The sequence below is a fragment of the Centrocercus urophasianus genome, unplaced genomic scaffold (assembly GCF_019232065.1).
Source record: "Centrocercus urophasianus isolate 14NV4802_14NV808 unplaced genomic scaffold, USGS_Curo_1.0 seq_38, whole genome shotgun sequence".
NCBI lineage: Eukaryota > Metazoa > Chordata > Aves > Galliformes > Phasianidae > Centrocercus > Centrocercus urophasianus.
The window spans coordinates 2,134,405-2,161,680 of NW_024884955.1; the positions used below are offsets into that span (position 1 = coordinate 2,134,405).

The 27,276-nt window shown below is 40.5% G+C and overlaps 2 protein-coding genes across 4 annotated transcripts in view; one reads left to right on the top strand and one right to left on the bottom strand.

Annotated features, from left to right (window-relative positions):
* Window positions 1-2,412: 2,412 nt before the first annotated feature.
* On the bottom strand, window positions 2,413-9,706 carry GID8 (GID complex subunit 8 homolog). The gene is made up of 5 exons (XM_042832504.1): window positions 9,624-9,706; window positions 8,377-8,506; window positions 7,029-7,225; window positions 6,304-6,501; window positions 2,413-5,978 (listed from the first exon to the last, which is right to left on the bottom strand). Exons 2-5 carry the CDS (start codon window positions 8,492-8,494, stop codon window positions 5,805-5,807), a joined length of 687 nt encoding a protein of 228 aa, XP_042688438.1. The 5' UTR covers window positions 8,495-8,506; window positions 9,624-9,706; the 3' UTR covers window positions 2,413-5,804.
* Window positions 9,707-13,552: 3,846 nt separating this feature from the next.
* Window positions 13,553-27,276, top strand: part of DIDO1 (death inducer-obliterator 1) — a 46,759-nt gene continuing 33,035 nt past the window's right edge. The window contains exons 1-3 of one of the 3 annotated variants that reach the window (XM_042832251.1): window positions 13,553-13,647; window positions 25,354-25,549; window positions 26,920-27,030. In XM_042832251.1, coding sequence (XP_042688185.1) covers window positions 25,453-25,549; window positions 26,920-27,030 — 208 coding nt within the window. In that variant the 5' untranslated portion in view covers window positions 13,553-13,647; window positions 25,354-25,452. Of the gene's footprint in view, window positions 13,648-23,871; window positions 24,083-25,353; window positions 25,550-26,919; window positions 27,031-27,276 lie in introns of those variants that run through there. The other 2 variants (XM_042832252.1, XM_042832250.1) reach the window with 2 other exon arrangements.

The window sequence follows — 27,276 nt, forward strand, 5'->3', positions numbered from 1 at the left end:
TTTTTTACCCCTCTTATTCTTTTTAACTCCTCCTCCAGTAAATAATTAAGCCGTCACCGGCAACATCGCGGGGGCTTAAGAGAAAGAACATCCTCACCCTTCAACATCCAAAAACTGCGATGCGGTTTGCACTACTGGCGGGACAGCCCCTCGCTCCTCTGCCTTTCGTAGATGTGCCGGCAGGAATATCTCTCCCTCTGGATTTGCCCACCCAATTTAAGGAGAAATTGAATAGAAATTCATGTTGTTGCAGTTTGATTTTACCCTGCCGGACAGAGCTGCTGCTATCCTCTAAATGTCAAATACAATCAGACTTCTGTATGGAAATAGATAATTAAAATAATGGTTATCTCACTCCAAGAGGACCGATGAGTCACCTCAGGAATATGAATGAGCAGCTGTTAGGACATCACTGAGGTGACTGTACGACCAGCAGCAGCTTGGATGTGGGTATGGCACAACTCAGCCTGGCCAGGTGGCACACAGCCCTTGGGGAAGATGCTGAAGCTCCTGGCTGCACCAAAAAGCACAGTGATGTGCACAGCCAGTAAAGCCTGCCTACAACCAGGAAAATCAGGGGTCTGTGACCGCTCAGTAAAAACAAAACTTAGCTCTTAAGCTAACTTACCCATTCTTCTCTGAGAAAGAATACTTTTCAAGTCCGTGAAGAGCAATTAACTTAAATTAAGAGGGGCAATATTGAACTGAACTCTAGAGAGTGAAGTAGCAAAAGGTTCTTCATGCACAGACAGCTCCAGACCTGAAATAGGAGGGCTCCAGCAAAAGACACACAATCATGCCATGTTCACTGCCTCTGCGTTTTGAGGAAAGAGGTCTCCCCCAAAACACCCATGGCTTAATCACATGCAGTCACCTGCCTACCCACAGGGAAAGGAAACAACACCAACAGGCTTTGGTGTGAGTGCAAACCGAGGGGAACTATGCAGAGTAACCACAGGGCTCAGCCTTCGTCGTGTTGTCAGCTTTCTTTCAGTTATTTGGATACATAACTGGAAACCATGCAAAGGTGTTTTAACTCACTCTGCTGCTGTGACTGTTTCCAGAAGGGGGAGCCAAGGCATGAGAAAATGCAGCCAAAAATCAAACATCCTTCAGTCTGTTATGAGAGATGTGTATGGATATTAATAGTGTGTGTGTTTAGAGTTATGTAGAAGTACAGAAGTGAAATTATCTCATGAGTCCAGGAGAGCACAGAGGAGCTGAGGGCTTGGGTATGCAATCACGGATAGAGAAAACCCACTTACACTCATTTGAGACACTGCTATGTGAAGTTTCAGTTCTGTTGTAGGATGCATCCGACACTGCAGTGTTGGCTATTTACTGAAGTAAATACTCTTACACTTCCTCCTCACTGCTCACAGGCACTTTGACTAACTTGCTTCTACAGTAGAGAGCTGATTTTACCTTGAGAAATAGCCGTAGTTATAACATATATATATGTTTGAATATAAAATTAACAGCAAACTTGGAACATCCATTAAAAAAGTGAGAACATCGATAGCATTCTCTTCATTGCCGCATTACTTTCTGGAGGCAAACATCCCATCAAGGTGATTACATGGCAAACAGAAACAAGTCAGCACCGACTTCAAAAATCAATTGAGAACACAATCTCCTCTTGTTTTCCCTGTGTTCAGTTTAATCTGCCAAAAGATTAAACCAAACAAAAGATTACTGGGATAATATTTGAGCTGACATACACCAGCACTGAATTTCATCCACACAATGGTTGCATCATTTGAGTACTTTAGGAAGTTCAGCACAAATTATGTCCCAATTCTGCCTTTTTTGGAGTATATGAGAAATAGTAATAGGTTCACATGTTCCATAAAAGGCAACTGCCAGCTCCTGAAGGGAAACTCCAACTGCAGTTTGCAGGAGACAACACTGCTCAAAAAGTTTTCTGGGCCATTTTCACTAAGAACTTGATGGCAGAAACTAATGCTCACCAGTCACAATGTTTCTATGTGGAAGAGGGATGTGCAGTGGCTCAGAAGCCACCACACGTTGCTCTAGTGCTGAAGACAGGCCTAGAGCAAAACACGACTCCTTCTCTGCTGATATTCAGGTGATCACCTGAAGGGTGCTTTCAGCTGCTGCTAACAGGAGGTCCATGAAGGTCAGACACACAGGGATCACGCTCCAACTGAATTGAATAAAGCTTCAGAATGAACTTGGACAGAAAATGGTTTGAAATAAGTTGAGCACCACTCACCTGGGTGAGTGTGACGGTGTTGGTTTTTGTTTTTTTTAAAGCAGTGCTTTTAAGCTTAGACTCAAGCATACAAAGCATAAACATCGTAAATTAAAACCAATGAAATCATCCTATAAGAATGTAATGGCTTCACCTATACGTACAAGGAGTGGAAAGGAGACAGAACTACGTCCAGGTAACTTCACACATTTTTAATGCTACATAAGTGCTCTCCATGTTCATTTCAGTGTTTCTTTTACTGCAGGTGGAAGGAGCAGAAAGTGTTTCAATGAAATCATCTCAAGATTGAGAGGTACTTGTCCCAGTTTCAAGCTGTGTTCTCCTCTTTAAAGGTCTTGAGAGGAAATGCTTTACTTAAAATTCTGCTGTTAGTTTCTGGTTTCAGCAGCCTCTGGTTTTCCAGCTATATAAATTGAGCAGTTCAGTAACTTTTTCTCAAAGTCCTGCCAGTATTTCATCTTCATGGAAACCCACCATCCCTAACCCTTCACAAACGACTCAACAGAAGCAACCAGTTTAGCTTAGATTGGACAGGCAGAAAAGAAACATGGTAACAGCCAACAGACAGCCATTAAGGAGACAATTTTGGAGAAGGAATGAGATTCGTAGTCCAATCAAAGCACGTTTCATATCAAGTCTTTTGGCAGAGCCAAGACAAGATATTTTACAACTTGACTTCTTCGTGTTCATAGCAGTGCTGAAAAGAAAATAATCTTACTTGCTTTCAGCAAGAGGAAGGCTGAGGGAAGAATGAGTGTAGTGCAGCACATTTGTTTGCCACCGTTGAGTTTGGAACAAACCTTCATACAAAAGTTATTCTCAGTATTCTAAATTAAGTGGGGGAAAAAAAAATATATGTATTTTAACGCTAAAGCAAACTGTTCAAAGTGGCATTTAATAGTATTTGTTAAAGTGGTTATCTAACAAAAATGGGTTAACAAAATCCCATTCATTAGTAGTCACCAAATAAGACATTTCTCATGCATATGACAAAAGTCCATTCGTGTACTGACAGAGGTCTGTTTACTGTGTACAATATTTCCATAAATTATGTTTCACAGCCCCTACCATCCAAGAATATTTCAAACAGATTATATATTATATTTGTATATGCAAACTATTTTATATACACTAATATAAAGATCCTTAGAAGTACCATTATGACTACCTTTATGCTTTCTCTAAAATGCATAGCTTTCGAATATTTTCTTGCAGTTACCAAAAAACTTTACAGATTAAAGCTGCTTATCAATGTGGCATGTTCATAAAAACAAAGTGAAATAGTTCTAGACTAACTTTATATTAAACCCCTTAAAAAACATTTTTTTTTAATGGAAAAAAAAAACAAGCTAGTGAAAATTCAAGTAATCTATGCTCGCTCTTTGCCCAAATGCTATGTGAAATTAACGTAGCGTTCCAGAAGTACAGTGAACTTCTCAACCAGGACTGCAATACTGCATTTCTCATGGAGAAAAATGCTAGTCATGCCACAGAACCGCACTGCTTTCCACTTCATCTGGGAGAAGCTTTAGATTTAGTATGTAAGCATCAGAACAGAGGAAAAGCTGATCAGTTACATATGAAGAAAATAGAGCTATTCCAGTTTTGTTTCTGCAGTTTGTTATTAAACAAAGTGACATTAACCACACAGTTTCTGACAAACTCAAAGTTACACAATGGTTTTCAGACATCAACCGAATGGGAAAGAAAAGAAAAAAGAGGAAAAAACACAACTGTTAAAATGTTGGTGTTAAAATAACCAGTCTGGGAGAAGGAAAGCCAGACCACCGCTGTAACTGGGGGCAACTGACAGCTTGCTTGTTACGTATAAACTTCGAGACCTCCATGCCACAAAATGCCTTAAAAGTGCAGAACAAAACTATCAGTAATAAATGAGAACAACTCATTTTGTTATATCCATCACCTAGCTTAAACTTAGTACTCTGCATCTCTAATAGCTGCTTAACAAACAATGGATTCCCCTCACAAAAAAACAGCTACACAAGTAAACAGTGTTCACAGTAATGCAACCAGTAACAGGTTTTTTTTGTTTTTTTTTTTTTGTTTTTTTAGTTTCCATAAGTCAGGTGTATCTGCAAAGCTTTATACAGTTTAATGCGTAAGTATTCCAGTAAAATTAAGTGAAAACTAAGTTTCATTCTACAGGGTAATATCTACCATACAAGACTAGATTATGTACAGTATGGGACTGGTGTGACGACTGCCAGTGCATCGTGATGTTCAGCTACTTCACCCACCAGGTTGGTCTTCGTTCAACAAATCGTTAATAACTTGATGTACAGACCTACAAAACCTACAGATTGATTTGGCAAGATTAGTGCTTCCTACCACTGGATGTACACCAGTGAACAGTGCTGCAAAATTAAGTTGACCTGAACATCCCATACCCACAAGATTACAATTTGTTGACTTGAAAGTCTGGACTTCACACGTAAAACATTAAAACTAGAATCCTAACTGGAGTGAGGGCAGTCAGTAAACAAAGCGATACGGGTGAAGATGAATTGCATCTCTTCAGAAAGGTATGGAAAGAATCAAACAAAACCTGACATTTCAGTCTTGAAAGACAGCCCTGCTCTGCTCAGCTCAAGGCATAAAAACAGCCCAAGTAGCTCTAAAACTACGATTCTTATTCGACAAGAGTAAAGGCAGATCCTGCACAAGAAGATGCATCAGAGGCTTCCGTAAGTATCTCTCCCCCCACTTCATTTCCTAACACAAGTATGTCTTTCAGCTTAGAAAAATCCAGTGGCCCTCCAAGCTCTACGAGCCTGCTGGAATCACTGCAGTGTCTGCAGCTGCAAACTCAATATGGAGGGGAAAGGTCCCCTTGAAGAAAAACTCTCAAATGCCTCTGAGGGCCATTTTGGTCATTTGTGAAAACTAAGAAAAAAACTTATTTGCAACAATACTTCTCATGAAAAAAGCTGGGTCACTGATCCATTATGAACATAGCTCTCACCATATAAAGCACCAAAAAGTTGGAAACAAGGAAAAAAAAGTTCTTAAATTAAGATTTACAAGTTTGTACACTATTTCCTAGGCAAAAGGTTGACCTTACTGCAAAGTTTATAGATGAAAACAAGACCAGTTACTCTTAAGGGGAATGTATATCTTGCTATAACTTAAAGGTAGAAAATATTCACTGTTCTATATACACATTTCAAACAGGAGACAGTTAAACTTAACTGAATAATTGCCAATGTAACTCATATCAACTCACTGACCACTCAACTAAGCATCAGTAGCCAATTAGAAAGCTTGAGTTCTGTACTTTTAAAAACGTGATTTTTTTCCTGTCCTGTTTAATGGGTTGTTTTTTAAAAATGTATTATAGTGCATAGCCTAAGTCAGACTTCCAAAGAGATACAGCGCCTTTCAATGCAGTTTTTGCAGCATTCAAAAGGGACTTTTCTCCCTTCAAATTAGATGTTCATTGAAAAATCTGAATTGAGTGCTGTACTGTAGTAAAAATATTTCAGTCACAGACTGATATAAATGTATACTGTGCAGTACTATGATTGTTTGATGTCCATCTGCACACATTTTACTTGGGTTCTTCAATTGTCCCCTTGCTGAGGTCTGTCATTTTGGGGTATTTCACTTTCTTCTGGTCTAGCTCATTCTGAGCCCACAGTAGTAGTTTCAGTAATTTTGCCAACTTGGGTGTTGATTCACGATTTTCATAGTCTAGAACAGCTTGATTAACCTCACTCCATACCTGGAAAAGAAATACTGGAGTTTAGTAATAGTTTTCCTACGATTTACACTTGTAATGTCACACAGACATAGTTAACATCAACACAGCTTGTTATCTCTCAGAACGAAGCAAGGGCAAAGCTCCACGTACCAGCAGCCTAGAGAAACAAAGAAGAAAACCAAACAGCTGATTATGGTAACATCAGTGTTTTGAATGCTGCGTAAGAAATATTTCTGCTCTTTTGCATGATGCTGTACACATTTGCATCAAAATCTCAGAACTCTCTGGACGTTGTTTTCACCACATACGAACAAAATACATCAACTTCCTTGTGAGCAAATCCTACCTTCTGTCGCTGCATCATGTTAAGCAAGTCTCCAAACGGTGACTCTTCAGGATTATCGAAGGCGAGCAAAGCCAGCGTGCGCTCCATTTCCGTCAGGCACTCCCGGCTCTCCTCGCCTTGCTCTGCTAATTGGGTCTGAGCAAACTCCAGAGCTGCTTCTGTCTCACGCTGCCGAATCAGTTCAATCAAATGCTGCTGCTGCATCAGGAAAAACACAGCAATGTTAGCTCAACAAGTTAGCAAATCTTCAGTATTTCAAGACCACGATCTTCAGTCACTAGAATGTAATTTGAGACAAACACTAATCCATGCTATGGAAGTTTAAGGTCAATTCTAAATATCTGAGACAAGAAGTAACAAACTTGCCAACAAGATTTACTAGAAAAGGCAGGCTGATGTTTTCTTATGACATGTTTTGAAAACACGTTATAAGAAAAACATGTCATAAGCTCATTAAAAGAGCTACTAGAAACCCAAATTACGAGTTGGAAAATCACAGATCATTCCTTCTGTTACAAGTTTCCAAGTTACTAATTAATTGTATCTGACAGCTGTTGCACCATGCCACAGATTTTCCCATTGCTATAAAATGATATCAAAACCAAACATTTCAAACTGCAGCCACGTTCAGCCACAAATCCCTTGCAATACCCTTAAGCCCACACTTCTTCCAGAGTTTCTTAACAACTTCTGAAACAAAAATAAGAATTTCCACTTGTTCTTACCTGCAAATGAAAGTAAAGATATCTGTTTGTATCTAACAGTTCTGGATGGAGGCTGTTTATTAATGAAATGGCTTCCTGAATCTGTCCTTTCAGTATCATTTCTCTGATTTTTATTCTTTCATCAAGAGTCTCTAAATCAACACTGGGTTCAATTCCAGACTCCATTCGAAATTTCTCCGCTGCTTCTTTAAAGCCCTCTGAAATAAAAACGTTTTACCTACAAGTCAGTTTTTCAGAACGCCTTAAAAAAATCAGTTTCACTGAAAAGATGTGAGCATTGCTTGCATATTTTTGTGATTCAAAGATTAACTCTAAAAACTGAATTCTAAACTTCTGAAAAATTCTTATTTATGTAAGCATCTGATCCAACAGGCACTTAGCAGTATGTGCTTAGTTCATTTGTAACTCAAGTGCCCTCACTCTCTAAGGATGCAAGCATCATGTAACTTTCTATATTTAATAAAGCACTGTTGCTTTTTTTTTTTCCAAAAATGGCTCATATTTGAAGAATTTGCATGATTTTGATTGTCCCTCCAGTCCCCAATCGTGTCTTTATAGTTTTACAGAGAACAAACAGGAAAAGAAAACAAACTTTGCTTTTCTAAAACAAATACAGTGTTGCTAAAAGTTTTTAACGGCCACTCTGAATCTTAAGTTTTATTTCTATACATGCAGAAATGATTTAGTTTACTTTATTAAGCCACTAAGATGCTCTTCTCTCATCTCAGGAGATCCAGTTGCACACCAATGTAAACAGGGGTGTAGATCAAATACAAATGCCTCCACCCTAGTATAGCTTACTGTGATGGCATGCATCGTAATTGCTAGGGACAATTCCCAAGGGTTTTTGATTGCTGTAAGTGTAAAGTTAGGCCATACACCGAAGGGCTTAATAATTTTGGTCTTCAATTGTTTTGACAACAGCGTCCTTTCAGAGTCTACCTTTCCAGACAGTTAAAACTTGCTTCTGATAAATGCTCTGTGAAGCTTTATGAGTGCTACTTAAAAACAGCTACATATCCTGAATTCTGTCGTAACAGCACAAAAAAAAGGATATCATAGAGAAGCAGGTTATTTCTGTTTACAGCAATCCAAAAATACTTTCTTCTATATCTTTTAGCATAAGAATTAAGGTCAGAGTAATTTCTATTTCAATATATCTGCTGGGTCCCTGTTTTAATCTAATTGATTCTGTGTCCACTTAAGAGAATACAAGAGCACCTGTACATTGCTAAAAGTCAAAAGCAATCACCAAATCCTTAAGTCCTTAATTTCACTCTTTATAGTACCATCCTCTAACCAAAGTGGTATGCCCCAACAAAATACAATAAAAGCCCCCTAGCATTACCTGTAACAAGGTAGTTCATGATAAGGCGGTTCATGTCTGCTCTCTGAATATGCAAGTTATTAAGTTTTTCCATCCATTCATCTTTTGTAATTTCATCAGGTTTTTCTGCATAACTCATCCTGGTCTCTTACTACAAAGAGAGAAAAGCATTTCATTTAACACAATTCAGTTAAAAGCAAGTTTAATGTGTGTAAGCACTGTGCTCCTGCTATCTCTGTATCTTTCTAATGAGATCTCATAAATATTCCAAAAGACACTTTTATCTGCAGGCATTATTTTACATTTTCTTTTCCTCCTTCCTGCACTTTCAGCCAGTTTCTAAAGCTGCTTTCATCCATCATCAAAATACAAAATTCAAATACCATTATCATGTCGTTAAATCCAGTCCAAATAAAATCTTGTCTGAAAGTTATACAGGACCCACAGCATCACAAAGTAAAACAAATGAATCAAAGTTTTACTGCTAACCAGAAAACCTGTAACAAATTTCCAAAGCAAAATCTATACAAACAACATTTGTTTTAAAGTTTGTTAAAAACAAGAACGCTGACTGGACAGCAGTGTTTGTCATACAGCCACAAAAAGCAGTGAGTACTCCAGTGCACAACCAGACGGCTTTGTGTGACCGTCCCAGAAGCGCTCCTACCATCGCTACTAAATTATTTCCTGGTGTTTTCTCTCAGATTTGGAAACAGTGCGCGCCGCTAAAACCGAAGCCGGTATTTGTCCACTTCTGACAGGGGCAGCGGAAGGGAGAGGAGGGGCGGCAACAACAGCAACAGGCACCACCGCCCCGAGCGGCAGCGCACCGCCTCCCGCCCCTTCCCATCAGAACGGCTCCTTCTCTCCCCCAGCTCTCTGCGACCAAAGTCGCACGGACCCCAACAGCGCCAGGCAGCGGGGCACAGGACGAGCCCGGAGCCACCCCAAGGACCGAGCGCTCCCGGCCCGCTCTCCCAAGAACGCGGCGTCTCCCCACGAACTGCTGCGGCCCGAGTCCCGCTGAGGGACCCTGACCTTCCCCCGCTTCTCAACGCGCCGCTCGGCTCCGGCCCTCCGAGGCGCAGCCCCCGAGCCGGCCCTCCGCGGGCCCAGGCCACCCAAGCGCACGGCTCCGCTCGCCACAGGCCCGGTGCCTCCCAGCGGTCCGCAGCGATCGGCAAGGGACCGAGCCGCCGAGGCGAGGCGAGGGCCGCGGCAGCCCCCGTCCCCCCGGAAAAGGAGAGGCTTCGCTGGCGCCATCTTACCGAGCGCGCTACGATACCGGCTTCAACGCACGAACGCGGACTCCACCGCCGCCTCTGCCAGGCCTCTGGCGCGCGGATCTCGCGAGAACTGCTCTCTCAGCCAATCGGCTCCCGGAGAGAAGCGAGAAAACGCAACCATAGAGATGGGCCGCGGGACAGAGTGTACACCACGTATGTACACACACACATCCAGTGGGGCGCTGGTACCATAGAGAAGACCTGAGGCGCCTCAGTACCGCTAGATTGAAGCTGGTCCCGCCGGGAGTACCATAGAGTTAGAGCGGTCGAGGCCAGGCCGCAAGATGGCCACCCTGCCACCAGGGCGAGTGGCGCTGGAGGCAGCGAGGCTGCATGAAGTGGGGCTGGGGAGCAGTTCTCATCTGTTCCTCATCTCCCTTCTTTGGGTCTCACCTGTCAGGCAGGGCCTTTGCTGACTCCATCATGCCGCCTGTCCCACCTGCAGGGCCCGCTGTCTCCTGTTCCTCCTTGGTATTTTAGTGCTTCAAGCAACAGTGCCAGCCTACTCTGAGACAGCCAACTTGCAGTCTGCAGACCTTCTTCAGTTGCCACACTGGACTCCTAAATGAGGACTCTGATCTACAATCTGTAAAAAATCTATATTGGCTCCAGAGAATTAATAAACTTGCTGCAACTAGATCCAGTAAGGTTTATGAATCAAGGCACAAAGACAACAAAACAGTTCTATTTGTGTATTTAAATAAGAGAGCAGGGCTTAAGAGATACATTCGCATATGAAATACGGCAAATGATAGTAATAGGGAACATATAATTTCTCTTATACTGAGTGGGAATATGGATACAATTACTCATTTTTCACTCCTCTTTTTTTTTTGTGTTTTTGTTTTTGTTTTTGGTAATTGCACCACAAGATGCAGTTTCCAATTTTTTTTTTTTCCCAATAAAATTTTTCTTACATTAAAATTAATACTCTCTATATTTTTTTTTTTTTTTTTTTTTATTCTCAAAAAATCTCTCATCGTTCATAAACAATAGAAAGCTTTGGATAGAGAACTTCAAATATAAACTAATATACACCATTAGTTGTTATCTACAGGACAGAAAGCTATAGCACAGCAAGTGCTATTTCCTGTTTGGAAAGAGCTTTTCACCAGTTTAAATCAAAGCAATCAGTCAAACACAAAAAAGAAACAAATCAAAACAACACCCAACCCTCTCAACAAATTTGATACTTAGGGAAAGACAAAACCTTCCCATTCTATTTCTTATACATCTGAATCAGCCACCATGTCAACCTTTCCTTTAGATTCTTGTTCCTGATTCTTGTCAGCTCCTCCCCCAAAAGGTGGAGTTTCTCAGGAGACTTCCATAAAGACAGAGGAGTAGCAGAGCGCCGCTCTTTCGAAGGGTTTCCTGAGCTCAGTATTGAGGGAAGCGCACCCTGGGTAAAGAGAAGACACGTGAGAGCTACTCTAGCTGCTGTTTACAGGTGAAAAGCAAAGATTAGCTCGTAATTGCTTTTTAAACAGTAGAATAATATACTGAGTAAATAAACCGAAAATGCATGAGCTGCTAGTTGGCAGCATGCTAGACGGTGCAGTGATGGCACTGTTTTTTTCACAGATTGGGATATTCAGCTAACTGCAACAGTTTGTCCCTTTTTTCTTTCCTTTTTTTGTCTCTAAGCTGAAGAAATGCAAAAAATGAGCCAGTAACTATTCCTGTTTTGTAGCCTTGATTTTGTTAAAAAAAGACACACTGCTGGCTTTCTTTCTCCCCAGATGTTTTCAGGAGTAGGCCTTTTTTAAGACTTTTATGTTAAGAAAAATGAATTTGTAACCTATTTTCAGGGCAATGTGATTTGCTATGTTCTTTCCTTCCTTGCCAATGCTTTCCCCAGCATTTTGACGGTAATATCAAACGCTAACTTGACACCTGGAGTATCTGTACTGGCTGATGTGCTGGACTCTGGGGACACAGGCCTTTTTCTGTAAACCAAAAAAGGTAAAGCTGGAGCACAGCCAACAAAAACTGGTCTCTTCTGACTTGAAGTGATCAATATTCATGTTAAAAAGCAATGGAGTAGGGATGAGAACTTGCTCATTAGCTTTCATTCTTACCCTTTTACTGGGCTAACTCTGTCTCTACTTTTTACCTGTTGTTGTTTTCTTGTTCTTAACAAATAAATGAAAATACAGTTAGAGAAACCCCAGGGATAGTCAAGCACATATGTATTAGCTGCAGAAGAAAATCTCAATGTATTGACAGCCTAATGGTAGACAAAATCTGGGAAAGCAGTGGAAAAAGGTTTTAAGGAGAGTAGTGCTGAGGGCTTGGTAAATATCCTAGCATAAGCTTTTCCGGTACTTAAGGATAGATGGATAAGGTGCTTATTAAACTGTTTGAGAAGCAAATTGATGCGCATTCATCTTTTTGCTAGGATTTCTCGGCAGATTTGTGAGGTTTGTTTTTTTTTCAGCTCAAATTATAATTACCTTTCTGTTAGAAGCTACAGTTACATTATGCAAGAGAAGACGTAAACCAGCCAGGAGTAACTTCCCTTAATGAAGGGAAATCAGGCTTTAAAAGTGGAAAACAGTGGGGAAGGGAAAGGAATCAAATGAAGCAGAGAAAAAGCTGAAGTGCTGAATGTAGTGGTCAATTGAAGGTTACACAGGTGTTTATCAGCAAGGATAGATAATGGACTTGGTGGGAAGGCAGTCTTTAACACAACGATGTAGGGGTTTTGTGGGATGAAAGCATTATGTGCTTTAGTCAGTATTCGCTGGGTGTGCAGACTGAGTTAATTATCACATTAAGATAATACAAGCCTCTTACCAAATGTGTGTAAGAGCAGATGAATACTTCTTTCACTGCTGGGTCCCCATTCACTACTGATGTGCACCTCCCTGTTTTGCACATTCCCTTTTCCTTGGTATAGATTCCTTATTATGAGCATCACTGGATGCTAGAGTTGACCATTAATGATATCATTAGCTTTTTTCAGGCACGAATCACAGAGGGGCTTGATCTACTACATCAAAAGGTATTTATTTCCATTCCATCTGCCTTTGTTTTATTGTAGCTCTGTAGATGCAGAACAAAAACTACTGCTTGTCTTGTACTTTCATACAGGAACCTGTTTCTCACATCTTGGTGTTCCTGCGTGGAGTAAGTATTAATACAGTCCTGTTTTACAGGTGGAGAGGTTTCCTGTGTTGTTAGGAAAAAAAAAAAAAAAGCTAATGGAAAATTTAATGTTACCATCCTTAGCTTTTATTCCCATGAGTCTCATACTGTGCTCTTGAATGTAGATTTCTATAAAATGTAATTGTAAAAGTTTGGCTCCTGGTGTTTCTTAGGAGCCTAGACATTTTGAAAGGCTGTTTTTTGGGATAGAAGGGTGTTTACTGAGCGGCCTTTGTGCATGAAGTCACTTAATGCAGTGAGCCCTTCCACAGCATCCAGATCCACAGGTAGGCAGTAATGCAGCAGCTGCTACTTGATTTTTCCAAATCAGGTGGAATTAAGGTGAAAAATGGAATAAGCAGAGGTGTGGAGCATAGCTGATGGAACAGTTGAGTCTGCAAGCAGTAGGCAAACTCTCTGCCACGATAATCCTGTCATAGATCCTGCTCTGCGAGACAAGTCGCCGTGAGTAAAATAGTATATAGGACTCGCTACACTTCAGCTCTGCTAGGCGGGGCCATGAGGGAGCACCTCTGCTCCCCGCGCTAGGGCTCAGGGCAGGCAGTGAAGGGCCGCAGGTTTCCCGCCCAACGCCCAGCTGTGAGGGAGCGCGCGCGCGCGCGCGCTGCTGAGCCTGGGGGTGGAGCTTGTATCAGCCGAAGTCCTCCGGGAGCCGTGCGCAAAGCGAGGCGCGGTGGCCGTTCTAGGCAGCGGTTGGCCGCCATATCCGTCTCTATGGTAGCGGGGGAGGAGCGGCCCCGCCCAGCTCTCTGGAGCCGTTGCGAGAAGGAAATGGCGGCGCGGCGCGGCTGAGACCTTCGGTGGCGGAGGCGAGATCCCGCACCCACTCCCCACGGTGAGTGAGGGAGGCAGGGGGAGAAGTACCGGCGAGAGGAGGAGAGCGGGAGCCGGGCCGCCGCCGAGGCGGAGGGGTGACAGAAAAGGGACGGCCGCCACCTCAGGCCTCGGGGCTCGACGAGAAAATGGAGGCGGGCGGGCGGTGCGGTGCAGGCCGGGCGGCCGCAGGGCTGCGGACGGGGACGGGGGGAGGGGGCGGCGCGGCCCGTTTCCAGTGAACCGTCGGTACAGCTGCGGGGTGAGGGCACGTCGGAGGCCTGGCCCGCTTCCAGAGGAGGTCGGCGACACATTGCGGGGGCCCCGGAGGAAGCCCCGAGCCGCCGCCCCGTAAGCTCCTAACGTGGTTGGGCCGCGGCGGAGAGGACGGCCTCTGCGGGCGGAGCGGGCAGGAAGGCGGGCTCCTCCATCTTGGGGGAGAGACGAGCAGAGGACAGGCGTGCGATGAGCCGAGCGACGTCACGGTTCCAACTGACGGCGGCGAGATTCTCTGTGACGCTGCAACCGACATAAACCGCATTTTCGGTCCCGTACGACGAATCCCGCTACCGGACGAGGGTTTCTCCGCCGCTGGTCCGTTAAGCGGCCGGGTGCGGGCGGAGCGCTGCTGCTCCGGATGCCCCCTGAGCGCTGCTGCTCCGGATGCCGCCTGAGCGCTGCCGGGGTTAGGGGTGGATCCTGGCACGAGGTTACGGGGTCTGGCACTGGGTGATGCAGAAGGCTCCTCTGTGGTGAGTTCAAGGAGAAAAGCAGAATTTTAAGATGTGCTGGAGTCTTGCAGAGGAAGGTGAAGGGGTTGCATCGTTAGGTAGTTAATGCCAATATTGTATTGAATGTTTATACTAGTCAACGTCTGGTACCTTTCTCCCTCCCCACTGGTGTACTTCAATACTGTCCCTTGGAGGTAATGATGTTTTAGAGCTGTTTATGTGCCTTGCATGAAGCTGTGCTTTGAATATGACCAAATTCTGTTTCGTACAGTTATTCAAGCAGTAACTTCATGTTAGTAGTGGGTGAATAAGATCCTATCATCTTAGCTTGTCATTTTTAACTTGGAAAGAACGCTTCAGTCTCTTTAATAAACTGAAAAATGTATATGGATTACACTCTTCTGTATATTCAGTACTTAAAAACAGTGTGATGTTCTTGTTTTGTTGCACTGGTTTTGTGTCCTTTTTTTCCTGGGAACTTCAGGATGGGAAAAAATAATGATTCATTTAATGTGCAAAGTTGTATGTAGCATTCTTAAGATTCTTTTTAAAAATTATTAATATTTTAGACTCTAGGTAATCTTTTTGAGACTGCAAAAGTAGTTCTTTTCAGTGCTTAACCATCACAGCCTTGTTTAAGTATATTCTTTGGCAGTTGATATTCAGCTGTCTTTCAATTTTATAGAAACTTTTCCACTTCTTACAACTACTTTATATAAGGCTTTTTTTTTTTTTGAAGTGGGAATGTCTAGAAGTATAGCTTCAGCTATGTCTTGGTGATACATTTGTGAATGAAATTTAGCAGCCATTTAAGCAGTTGGATTGCTGAATAATGAAAAACGTCGATATGTAGTTACTATACAAGTGTAGGATTTACTATATTGTAATAGATATTCGCGTTGTGCTTTGTGTTTTATGTTCATTCTTTGACATTTCAAGCTTTCTATAGGAGTAAATACAGAAGTATGCTCCAAATAGCTGTTGGGAATTGGGCCTTCAGATGTTTTCCTTTATGGTTGCAGAAAAATATTGCACAAAACTTTGGTGGAAGAGTAGCGACTTGTGTTGGCCTTCAGCCTGCTTTGATTTGCACGAGTCCAGTGATTTGCAAATCGGATAACAGTTGAATTAAAGACTAGAGTTTCAGTATTTTTTCCAAATGTTTTGGTTTGATTTATAGGGGATGTTTTAATTTCTGTTGGTGTGCAGATGAACATTGTTTTCGTGCTGCAAATTTGTATACTTCATATACAACAAAATATGGATTTAAAAAAAAAATAATTGTAAGTTGATGCATACAATTCATATAATACTTTTTATGCTGTATTGTTCTTTGAATTTAAAAAAACAAAACAAAACCAACAGGAAAATATGAACAAAAACCTCAAACTTTGAAAAGCAATGCTTGAGAGCACAAAATAGCAAACAAAACAGAGTATGTTTCCGGTGTATGATGGACTTGATGAAAGATGTTGTCTTAATTCTAAGATTTTTCTGGGAGTAGATTATATTATTTAATTTCAGTTTAAGATTCTGTCTTTTAGAGTTTTAACTGCATGCTTTTAGTCTGCACAACCTGAAACTTCAGCCAGAAATATTAAGTGGAGAGAGGAAGGGGAAGGATTACAAGGATTAGGCTGGAGGATTATGAAATGTAACTGATAGAAATGGAAGGAGACAGGACTCTACTAAGCAAGAGTAAAACTAGGTGGCTTCTTGTGGACAGAAGTGCTAATGTCTGTCTGTGTTAGTTTTACACTCAGCTTTTTCTGCCAAACGTCTCCTGTAGTACTTGAGCTAGTAGGACAGTGGCAGAAGTAAATTTTACCCCGTTTATGCAGGCATTGCTCTCAGTCCTCCTCCTTAGGACCGTTTTAGTTCCACTGTCAAGTACACTTTGAAGGTTGTATTACTATCATGATTTTATAACTTCAGAAATAAGTTAATAAAATGATGAGTTTCAGTAGAGTTACTCTTAGAGGCATAGATAGGCGTCAAGGTTAACTAGTATCTTAAAATTCCCACTAGGGAAGACACAAAAATTAAATGTGTATTTAGTGTGCTCTTGTGGTCAGCCCTAATTGAAATTGGTATTTGAAGTGTTGACTGTGTAGTAACATAATCAGTATACTGTAATTAATGTACTTGACTGTATGCTGAAGGAAGATCTTGTGTTTTTTTATGTTATATAATAGCAACTTTTTGATGGTGTGAGAATGAAATTGATTACTGGTTTCAGATGTATTTTAGCACACTTTTTACTTCATATTAGAAAGGGAAAAAGGTGTAAAAACAAAGCATTTTTCTTCAACAGCTGGGCTGGTAGGATCAGAAATTGTAATCCTGCAGTTGCTCTGAGTCTATTTCTGTACACTTGGTTCTGCTGACAACTGTGATTAGACATGCCAGAGGATACAGATAGGTTAGTGTAAAACTAAGGGTTTTGCATATGCTTTAGGAAGTATAATTAGTGTATTGTAGTAGTGCCAATTTGAGAAAAAGCTGGCACAGCTTTAAGGATTAGTATAAAAGTAGAGAAGGAGAAGAGGGGATTTTAAGTATAGTGTTAATATTCAAGCTGAAACTTGACAATGTTTAAAAATAAACAAGCAAGGGGATCTTGAAGAGTTAAACTGTTTTCATTCACTTTACAGCCCAGTATTTGTAAGTCACAAGAAAGAACTGATTTCATTGGTACTTCAGTGGAGGAATATCAGATGGTGTGAATCAGTTTTCCAAAGCTCTTTGTTTCCTTTGTGGTTGCTGAAAATACATTTTTGTGGTGCTCAGGAGGTCAGGTTTTGTAGCAGAAGTTGAATGTCTAAAAAAAGTAGGTTGTATGTTTTTGTCAGATATTTCCATTCAAAGTGGTGGAAAAGGAATGGTAAAGATTATTGTGTAGTGAGTAATAAGCAGTGACAATCTAAGTTTGTAGTTGATATCTCTGTTTGCTAAACATAACTGTGGCTTACAAAATTGGCTTCATGGTTTTGAAGCCATAAAGAGACTTTTTTTTTTTTCTTGGAATACAAGTTTTTGACCACAGGAAAGTGCCTTCCTCCCCCCCACTTTCTATATAAAAGGGAAAAAAAGAGCAGAACTGTGTGTGCTGCTTGGAATTGTGCTTACAGTGGTTCCTAATGTTCTGTTGGCCGTGTCATTTGTGCTTGTACTGCTCAGAACTTGAGAGGTAAACCTGATCAAAAACTTCACATTTATTTTTGTTGCTTTGGGTAAACTCTTGATTTAGAGTCGAGTAGATGTGTAGCTTGCACAGAAGAGTGTGAAGGAAAGCTTTAGATGGTGTTACGGGAGTAGTAAGAAAGTTAAAAGTTTGGTAGTAAGCCATTAAAGCCTGCCTTGTGTGAAGCTGTGGGGTAGAAAATACCAGTCACAGCTCTGTAATATTTTTTTCTTAGTTCCTGTATCCTTAAATTGGAAACACGGAAATATCAGCTTTGTTTGTTGAAGTGATTATGGCTTGCACTTTGGAAGATGTGCACAGTGTGTCAGAGTGCCTTAAGTTGAGTTTTGGCTTTTATCAAAATTCTGTCGGTATTGTTGGTTACAGTTCTTTTCCCAGCTGTTAACAGCTGGCAGACGCTCATGTACACAGATAACACTGGGCTCTGTTGATGTAGCTTTATTCATTCAGAGAATGTGTGAACTTGCTTCATCCTGAGATAAACCTCTTTACATAGGAGGGCCTGTACTGATGTGCTGGTAGAGCTTTCAGAGTCAGTGTGCAGCTGCACTGATGGAGCTGTATTGCCCTGAAATGGTGCGTACCTGCCACCCCACCCTGTGAAAACAACATGCAGGTGAAAGTACAGTTGTAATGGTGCCATTACCTCTGAGTGAGGAACATTCACCACTGCTCTGTTCATTAAGAACTTGCACCCCTTAATGTTTCTGACTTGTGCAATTGTGCTGGTGAAAATAAATAGTACAGATGTTTTCATAGTTCTGCTAAGTAAAATTTTGATGTTTGCCAGGACTCTGGTGGACTTGCTGCTCAAGCACCTTGAAAGCTTCTGTGAGAAGTTCACTTTGATTCAAAGAAGAGTATTTCTGCTACTTGTTCAGGAAAATAAACTTACAATACTTGGTGCTGTGTTCATTCTGGGGCATTACGGAGTGGTTCATCTTTTTTTTTTTTTTTTTTTTTTTTTTTTGAGTGTAGTCCTATAGAAGTAGGATATTTCCAGTGTTTTTCATGGGAAGGTTATTTTAAAGCCTGAGACATGCAAATACACTTAAGTCTCTGCATTCTGTGTTGCATAAGCCAGGGAGCTGCCTACACCACTTGTTTTAGGTGGGTAGCTGTATTATACTCTGCGGCTGCTCATTGTCTTTTCGGAGTCTTACCGTTGACTGGAGTCCACTGTGTGTCTGTGGTAACATGGTTTTGTGCTTGCACATTAAATTCACTGCCTCCAGACGTGCCACATTCACTGCAGTGTGCAGGACTGCTGTCCTGTTTGTGGCAATGGCTTTCTTAGGCTCATGTAAGGTAAGTGAGTAACTTGACACACATCATGGGAGGGAAGGGATGATGGTGTAGACACACTGTAGAGGGACTTAAAATAATGACTGAAGCAGTTTTAATTTGGAAAGCTTCTTTATTACAAGAGCGAACACCACATGAAAGTATGTGTTCTTGTAATAAATGTATTTTTTTACATAAGCTGCCAAATTGGTCTCGTTTGCTAGTGGATTTTGTTCTCTGTTTCTTGATATCTTTCTTAAGTGGAGGAACTGATCTTCCAAGGGTATAAATTCTCCCCTAACTTGAAGTGCATTACTTTCTGTCTTGGGTCAGCATAGTCTCACATTAGTCGTGTCTGTTCTCTTCCATTGATTTTGTTAGGAGTTTAGATGGGGTGCTATGCAACACTTCCCAGTTACTGCAGTTGGGCTTTGTGAATGTTCCTGTCTTTGTGAAGGTGGGTGGGCAGGTGAGGCAGAAGCACAGGAGCTCTTAGTGAATGTAGGACCAGACTTGTGGAGGTTATTGCTGCCGTCTCTGACCAGTAAATGTCGTGTCCTGTACGTGGGATTGGAATACATCTGTGGTAGTAAATGCTACCTTGAAAGTAGATCTTGATGCTTTGTGCTGTTGTGTGCAGAGTTGATATTTGCCTAGATATATTGCAGCTTCATGCAGCTTAAATTTCTTCTTTTATTAGTGTGGGGGTATTTATGAGGAATATGGCTGTATTACTAAGCTGTGCATTACTGAATATGCATTGTTGAAATTAGAGTATGTTAATGTGTTCATTTTTTTAAAGGGAAATAATTTATTGATTCTGGAATAGGAAGAAGTTAACTTCTACTTCTGAGCTGTTGGTACTGCAGTAGATTTTTGCAGCATTATTTTTGATTGCTTTTTATACTCTTACATCTAATAATAAGCAGTCAAGAGCTCTTAAGCAAACTGTGTCTTTAACAGCTTTCAAATGCTGTTTTTACTGGTATAAAATGTATTTACTAGGAATGTCTGGGCTTCTGACCTTTACACTGTTGCGCTGCTGTATCTGTTGCAGTCAAATAGTGAGATAGTCAGTTGTTCAGGGAGTGGAGTTGGGAAATACAACAAATCAGTTTCCTCACATGGGGAGTTCAGCATTGTGGTCACTGCCTTTCTCACTTTGCTGCATCTCTTCTGTTTGAGTGTTCCCACTTCACAACTCTTGGAAGGGCAGTTTCCTTTCAGAAGGGAAGTATCAGAACTAGTAATCAGTGGGCACGTTTTATATTAAAGTAGACTATATTCTAGTTGAACATATAGAGGAAAAGATGGTACACTGTGCAGTCAAAGCTTTCTTAGGATAGGTGTATCGGTTGTGTCAGATCTATACGTGTTGACATACACCTACAGGTGTCAGGGACTCCATCAGCCTTGAGATAGGTGTGGACTGAGTCCTCAGAGAAGTGGTGGAACACATCACGTTTACCATCAGTATCTGTTGCTTCTCACAGAAGTAGTCTGCTCTTGCAGCTTTCGTGAAGGAGCAGGTGGAGAGAACTGCACTGCAGCCGTGTGTGTGTGCAGCTTCTTCCATTGCTAGTGATGAACCTATTTCCTGCTGTTGTAAGGGGTCAGTGAAGTTTACCTTTTCTCTGCTTTCTGGATAAAACTTCTGATCTGCGTACATAATAGGTTTTGCCCTACTGAATTCCTCCAAGCTGCTTTTGTGATGCTTCAGATGCAAAGAATTGATTTTGTTAATGTGAAGGAGAAAGAGTGCAAGTTTTCCTCGATATCATCTTCAACAAGTTGGGGACAAAAAGAGATTTTCAGTGGAATCAAGCATCCAACTGGGAGTGACATGAACTGAACTATGCCAGCAGTTTTTTCATTTGCGTCAGAAATGATGTCCTTATTTGACTTCTCAGACAGTCACATGATATGATGTGATAATTTACCTATTCACTTCAGAGTTTTTGGAAGTCTTCTAGTTGAAGCTAGTATCTTACGTTGGGGCCAAGACTGTTTTGTTGTCTGGATACAGAGTTGAAATTGGTGACTGATTAATGGTACTTGCTTTTAATAGCTTTTAATAAAAGTAAGACTTTTATTATGCTTTACATTTCTTTGTGGCTGAAATACCTTTCTGTATTCCTATTAGCTCTAGCTTTTGGAGAGTTGCTGAATCTTACGTTGATCTTGTGATTATTGGAGATCTCTGACTTGTCTTTGGGTCATAGCACTGGGTATTAATGATGTGTCTGAAGCATTAACTGGTGTCTTAGTGGACTTAGCAAAGCAGCCAAAGCTTGTGAATTCCTGTTAGAGCAGAAGTAAGTCCCCACTGTTAAGTAAGAGGGCTGAATAAATCAAATCCTGGGGTGCTAAAGCCTGTGAAGTGTCTGAGTATGCAGTTAACTCGCTTTCTGTGTTTATGTGGGGTGTGTTGTATGTGAGGCGTTTCAAAACCAAATACATTTTTGTAAGGAGATTTAAAGGCACATAAAGAGATGAGAACTAAGCTGGATGTCAGCTGGATGTCATTGTTTGGACTAAAACGCTTAGGAGGATGCTTGTATAGCCTGTAATTTAGTAGGTTTGGGAACTTGTACAGATTACAGCATATTGTTGGAGTGCAGAAGAGTGGCTCTCATCTAAGAACATGCAGGAAGAGATGCAGGATACTTTGCTAAGTGAACCCATTAACAGGGCCTAGCACTAATGAGAAGATAAAGAACGTTATTCTTAATGAATTCCTCAGGAATTAGATAGCTCATAAGCTGGAATTGGAGAATTTACCCTGAATTTTGCCTTTGCTTTTTGTTTGTACCCAAGTCCTCAGATGAAGGAGGAACTCTTGGTTGCTCTTAATTCATGTTAAAAGTAATATTACTAAGTTGTCTTTCAATCTCTTTTTGTCAAGTGAGATCTTCCCAGTTAATTGAGACAAGAAATTAATTGTGCAATTAAGATAAGTTCTGAAAAAGACAAGGTTTTTATGCAGTCTGTGGACACATTGAATGCTTACTACCTTTTTAGGGCCAGTAAGTTGGAGATAATTAAAGTAATTTTTAAATGGATCATTGTCTAAAAAACAGAAACACAGAAAAGATGGGGAAAGGTAGCTGTTGTTTGAGAAGTTCTGTCATCTTCAGAGTTAAGATGTTATATTGAGACATCTAGAACAGCTTAATTTAATTACCCTTCTGCAACTACAGGTATCTTCAGGTTGCCTGTCCTGCAGTTGCCATCTCTCAGCCATAGGTAACTTCTGGTAGCTGACTTCCTTTCTTGTGAGTGACATTTGTCATCTGTTTGGTTCCATCAATGGCAGCTTCTGAGGTTTTGGCTGAAGGTGAGAATGAGAGTGGACTTACAGGAAAGAAAGAGGAAATCATAGATTTTCCATTTTTGTTTTAATGTACGCAGTGTGTTTGTGAACAACTGCTGTCACAGTAGCAGGATTTGGAATTTGGGAATTTCTTTTCTGCCTCTTGTTAAATCAGTTGCTGATACTCATAGACTGAATGATACAGTACTGCATCGAGAAGGATGCTGAATGGGAGTGCTGGCTTCCACTATTCTCCTCACTTTTTGAGAGTAGTTGATCACACTGGAACTGTAAACTTCTATCAGATAAAGCTGTAATGCCATAAGGACTTTCAGTGGCTTCAGTTTTTTTTTCCTTCAGCTGAAAACTTCAGCTTAGGGCTTTGCGTGTTTTGTTTAGTGACAGTTGTGTATGTGTTTTCTTAAACAAGGTTATTTCTTGTTTTAATGCTTAGGATACTTTGGTTGCCTCTGAAACTGAGGTCCAGGATGAATTCAAGAGCCTGACTTTTTCAGGGGATATAAGAGCATTCTCCTGAAAAGTGATGGGAGTATGAAAAAACCTGTGTAAATGCTTTCTTGACCAAATATTATTTTTCAAGATACTCTGGGTAGCTTTTTGCTCTACTTCTAGACAAGTGACTTGTTTCACTGGAATGCTCACACTGTGGTTTGCAGTCTTAATACATTGATCAGTTTGAAAAGGCGATCTTGGCTGAGGGGCAGCTGGGGCAGCACAGCTGGGTAAGGTGTGATGAGCTGGTGCTGAGTGGCAGCTGAGCTGTTGTTGCTGCTGAAAAGGGCTCTTGTTCTCTTGTATGTCTTTGCAGTTTTGATACTAGTTCTTCATCCTTTCACCAAGGGGAGGTGGCTGGGGGAAAGGTAGCATAATCGAGCAGCCCAAGTAATGTTAGCATTGCTCTTTGTTTTTCATGGTCCGTAACTGAATTGAATAAGCATTTGAAACCATTGTTTAATGAGGAACTGTTTTGTTTTGTTACCATTTTAGTCTACAAAGCTTGAAGTTCTATTTTTAAGGCTTGCTTCATCTGTGGAAGGGAAAGAGTTATTGCCTTTTGAAGAAATTCATAACCTGTCCAACTTTATTTGTAGGTAGCCTTAAAGGCTTACTTTGAGGATATTTTATTAGAAAACCAAGCATTTTCATACCAAATGTAGGTGATAGTTTAAACATTAAATTCTTAAGCCTTCCACCTTGGAATTATTTTAAAATAATTTTAATTTTGTTAAGATTGTGTAATAGAATAATAGGTAATAGAAGTAATAATGGTATCATGTCTTTATTTAAAACAAAAAACCTCACCCATGTTATTATTGCATAGAATTTCTTGATTTAAAATTGTGTTTAAAAAAAAAAGTTAAACTATGAACTGTGTGTATACCCTGTCAGTGGGGTATGACTTCAGACTGAAAATCAGATTGTGTTCAGGGAGCCAAAATATCTCCTGAGAAGATGCTGATTGCACTTGGAGAACAAGGTAGTGATATCAGCTGTGTGGCTCAGCACGAAAATTGTGAAGAGCATGTTGCTCAAACAGCCCTTCATACACCAAGGTGTGACTGCAGAATGAGGGCAGTATTCTGATCGCCAGTTCTTTAGTATATATTAGATAAATTATTCAAATAATGTGTTCCTTTTGAGTGTTTAAGAAATAGTTTATTTTCATAGCTTAATGTTCGAGTTGAACAAGAAGCTGACTTTCCCTCTTCCTTTAGGATTATCACTTAAAAATTACGTGATGTGTGATGAGTTGGAGATTCTGAACAGGGAGATTGAAAGGTTATTGCAGAGCAGCAGCGTGGAAGAAAGCACTAAGAATAACTCAGACTGTCTTCAGACATCACTGACAGACTCGGATGTAATCACTGGTTCAGACTCTGGAGCAAAATACGAATTAGAGCAGGTATTCAATGTCATGAGATGCAGTAGGGTCTTCAAACTAGGTTATTCTTCTCTCTTTTTTTCTTCTTTGAGTGGGAATAGTTGGCACAATGTACATAATGTATGGAGCCCTCTGCAGAGAAAGTGTAGAGGCAGGAGATGCTGATGTAGATCTAGCTATATAATATAGTTCCATTCCCTTCCTGACCCCAGAATTCCACTTTCCCACAGTTGTGCACATTATGACATTTACTGTTCATGAAATAATATCTGAGAATCACGTTTCGGGTGGGGTTCTTTTTTCCCTGTCGTTGGTGTTCACCTGGAGATAATTCTTGTTTAGGAAGTAACAAGTGTTTCTAAACAGCAGATGGTTATCAGAATCTGTTTGTACTGCTTTGAAGCAGTTATTAGTGTATTAGGGATTTCCTACACCTGCGATGGCTATTCCCCTCTGTGTAATTGCAGAATCCTAACACGCAGAATCTGGCCCTTATCACTGTTCTTTACAGGCCAGTTGAAAAGTGACTTTTTTATCCCATTCATCAGGTCCTACTTCCCAAATTCTTTTCCGGTGTTGCTCTGGAGCAGTGGAAATAATGATTTTTCCTTGAGGTTTTTCAGCCTATTTAATTCAGAAGCAAACAGTCAGTGTTTGTGTTTCACTTTTTTAATGAACCCTTGGCTTAAAGATCGGACTTGTTTCAGTACTTTAAGTGCTCTGATTCTGAAACGTTTTCTGGGCTCATTTTTTGTGGGGGTAACAAATGTGGTTATTAATGTCACCTTCTGTTCCTTGAAGCTTCTGAAATGCTGTGCATTGCAAATGTCTTCAGCAAAAGGGACGGTGATAGGGAACGCTCCTTAATTCTTCTGTGATGAATTTCACAAACTGGTTTATCTTCCCTGCTGGTAAACCTTGGTGTGCTGACACAGTTTAATAGTGTTCCTGTGTTTTCACTGCATGATATACAGTTAGTAAATTTAACTCTCAGAATACTTTTAAATACTGGAGATGAATTTGTCAAATACAGCTTTTTACTGTTTGGAATCTTGATGGACTCTCCATGAGTTGATGAGTCTCATCTGTTGGTAAGTGGAGGTAGTGTTGCTTTTCTTAAATTTTTCATTCCTGTTTCAACATCTTTCTGAAAATGGAGAACTGATAAAAAGGCAAAGTAAGAAAAGTTGGTTTATAATGGAGATAAAACAATTGCAAGCTGAAGCATTCGGTGGTAAGATCACTTTGTAAATACATTGGTGTCTCATTTCATTTCTTTTTTTCTTTTCCAGCAGTCTTCAGAAAAAGAATTTTTGGTATCTTCTGCTGACAACTCAAAGAGACAGTCTGGTGCTTCTGAGTCAGGCAATTCAGCATGTGCTGGAAGGATAATGCTGAATGACTCTGATCCTTTGCTGCCCTCTTCTGGCTCTCCTTTTAATTCAGCTCAACAGGGAGAAGCTGTTCAAACCTCTAATGCTCTGTCAGGTAAAGCACATTTTGAAGAGACTTACTTCTTTTCACTTTATTTTGAATTTAAATCTGAATTTAGATTACCTCTGCCTGTAATTTTTAGCATGTCTTCACCTTTTGAAGTAAACAACGGTGTGAATTTTAACTGTTTCATCTTGTTCTGCTCTTGCTTCCATGGCAGCCTTTTTCTGATGGGGGTCTGATTTTAGCGTCGCCTTTAAAGACAGAGCAAGAAGCTGTAGTTAATGATTTTTTTGATAAGGGATTGGGATTTAAGGATTTAAAGGGATTTCATATTTCATACTAGAGGTTTAAATTCTTTGTATTCTAATAGGAATGTTAAGTTGGTGATCTGTAATTTTCTGTTTGTAGTATTTCACTGAATGATTTGAGTTGCAATTTAAATATTACATTTTAAACATAAATATGGGCTTTAAAATTCTCTCTTTATTGCTTGCCTAGTAGTGATAGTTACCCTTCTGTTTTAACACCATATTGAATATAATAATAGAAAACAAGAATTGCACCGTAGAGAGATCATATGTGATACTGCATCAATTGCATTACTGTTGTGCTGTGTGTGAAATAAGGAGGCATTTATTACCAAGGTACACTGCAATGCTGGAAGCATTGAAAAATTTAATAAAGGATGCCTCTGAAAACTTCAGACTGTAATATACACAGCTTTGATGCTTTCAGTAATGCTGTTAGGTGAGAATTCTTTAAAGTGCCCTTTGGCATTAACTGGGCAACTCTTGTGCCAGCAAAATACAGATACCTGCTCCAGAAGCATGTTTGGGAGATGGTCAGCTTTTCTTCTTGGTGCTTTGAAAGTACTGTTTCTGTTCATCCATTTCATTTTGTATACTCAGTACTGCACATTATAATCTTATGTGAGCAATGTAAGTGCTGTGACTGCAAAATATAGTTGCTGAATTCTAGGAGTGCAGTTTGCATGGCATACAACTCATTGAAAACATGACACTGTGGTATAATACTAACTTTAAAAACTTATTTGAACTAGATTATTCCTGAATGCTCAAAATGTAGTCTCAGACTTGCTTTGTTTATTCCTGTCACTTGCTGCTGCTTGTCCTGTGGGAAAGTCTTCTGGCACACTGGGGAGAACATGGAGATTTTTGTCCCTCCTCTCCCTCATTCTGGTAGATCATGTAGACCAAAAACCTCCTTGCAAATAATGAAATCAGTGAGCAGCCTTTCTCAAGTATCATTCAAATGATTTTTTTCTCTGAAAAATACTTCTGAAGATCTTGATTTCTGTACTGTTTCTTATAATTTCATCTAGCAAATAAACCTTTTTAAAGAAGTAGTGAAGGCTGTATGTATTTTTGGATCTAAGTTTTAAATCTTATGTTTGTCTTTAGTGTTTCAAGGTGGGGAGAGTGGTGTCTATACTATGGAACAAGCTGTAAGCTTACAGCCAGTGTCTATGGAATCTGAATCTAATACTGACAACATGGAAAACAGCTCCCCTGGTAAGATTTCTTCTTAAATTGGGCAGAAAGTAAGGTGATTTGTCCATCATATATGTGTGTTTTCAAATAATGCAGGAGACCGTAGCGTTTGGGTTACTTTGGTACAATGTGTAGTTATGTAATTAATTGCTGCTGCTGTGGCAGTTCACAGGGAAATACTCATCTGTTTTCAGGGCCATAAAATGAGGTGGAGTTCATCTGTTACTACAAAGAAAATAATGCTGTGCTGTTGGGGAAAAAGTTTAG

What these genes read in the sequence shown, in the direction of transcription:
- GID8 (XM_042832504.1), bottom strand. Translation starts at nt 8,494, where the DNA reads ATGAGTTATGCAGAAAAACCTGATGAAATTACAAAAGATGAATGGATG. An exon ending in CATGAACTACCTTGTTACAG is followed by an intron (nt 7,226 to 8,376) that starts GTAATGCTAGGG and finishes TTTTTATTTCAG; the next exon opens with AGGGCTTTAAAGAAGCAGCG. An exon ending in ACATGATGCAGCGACAGAAG is followed by an intron (nt 5,979 to 6,303) that starts GTAGGATTTGCT and finishes TTTCTTTTCCAG; the next exon opens with GTATGGAGTGAGGTTAATCA.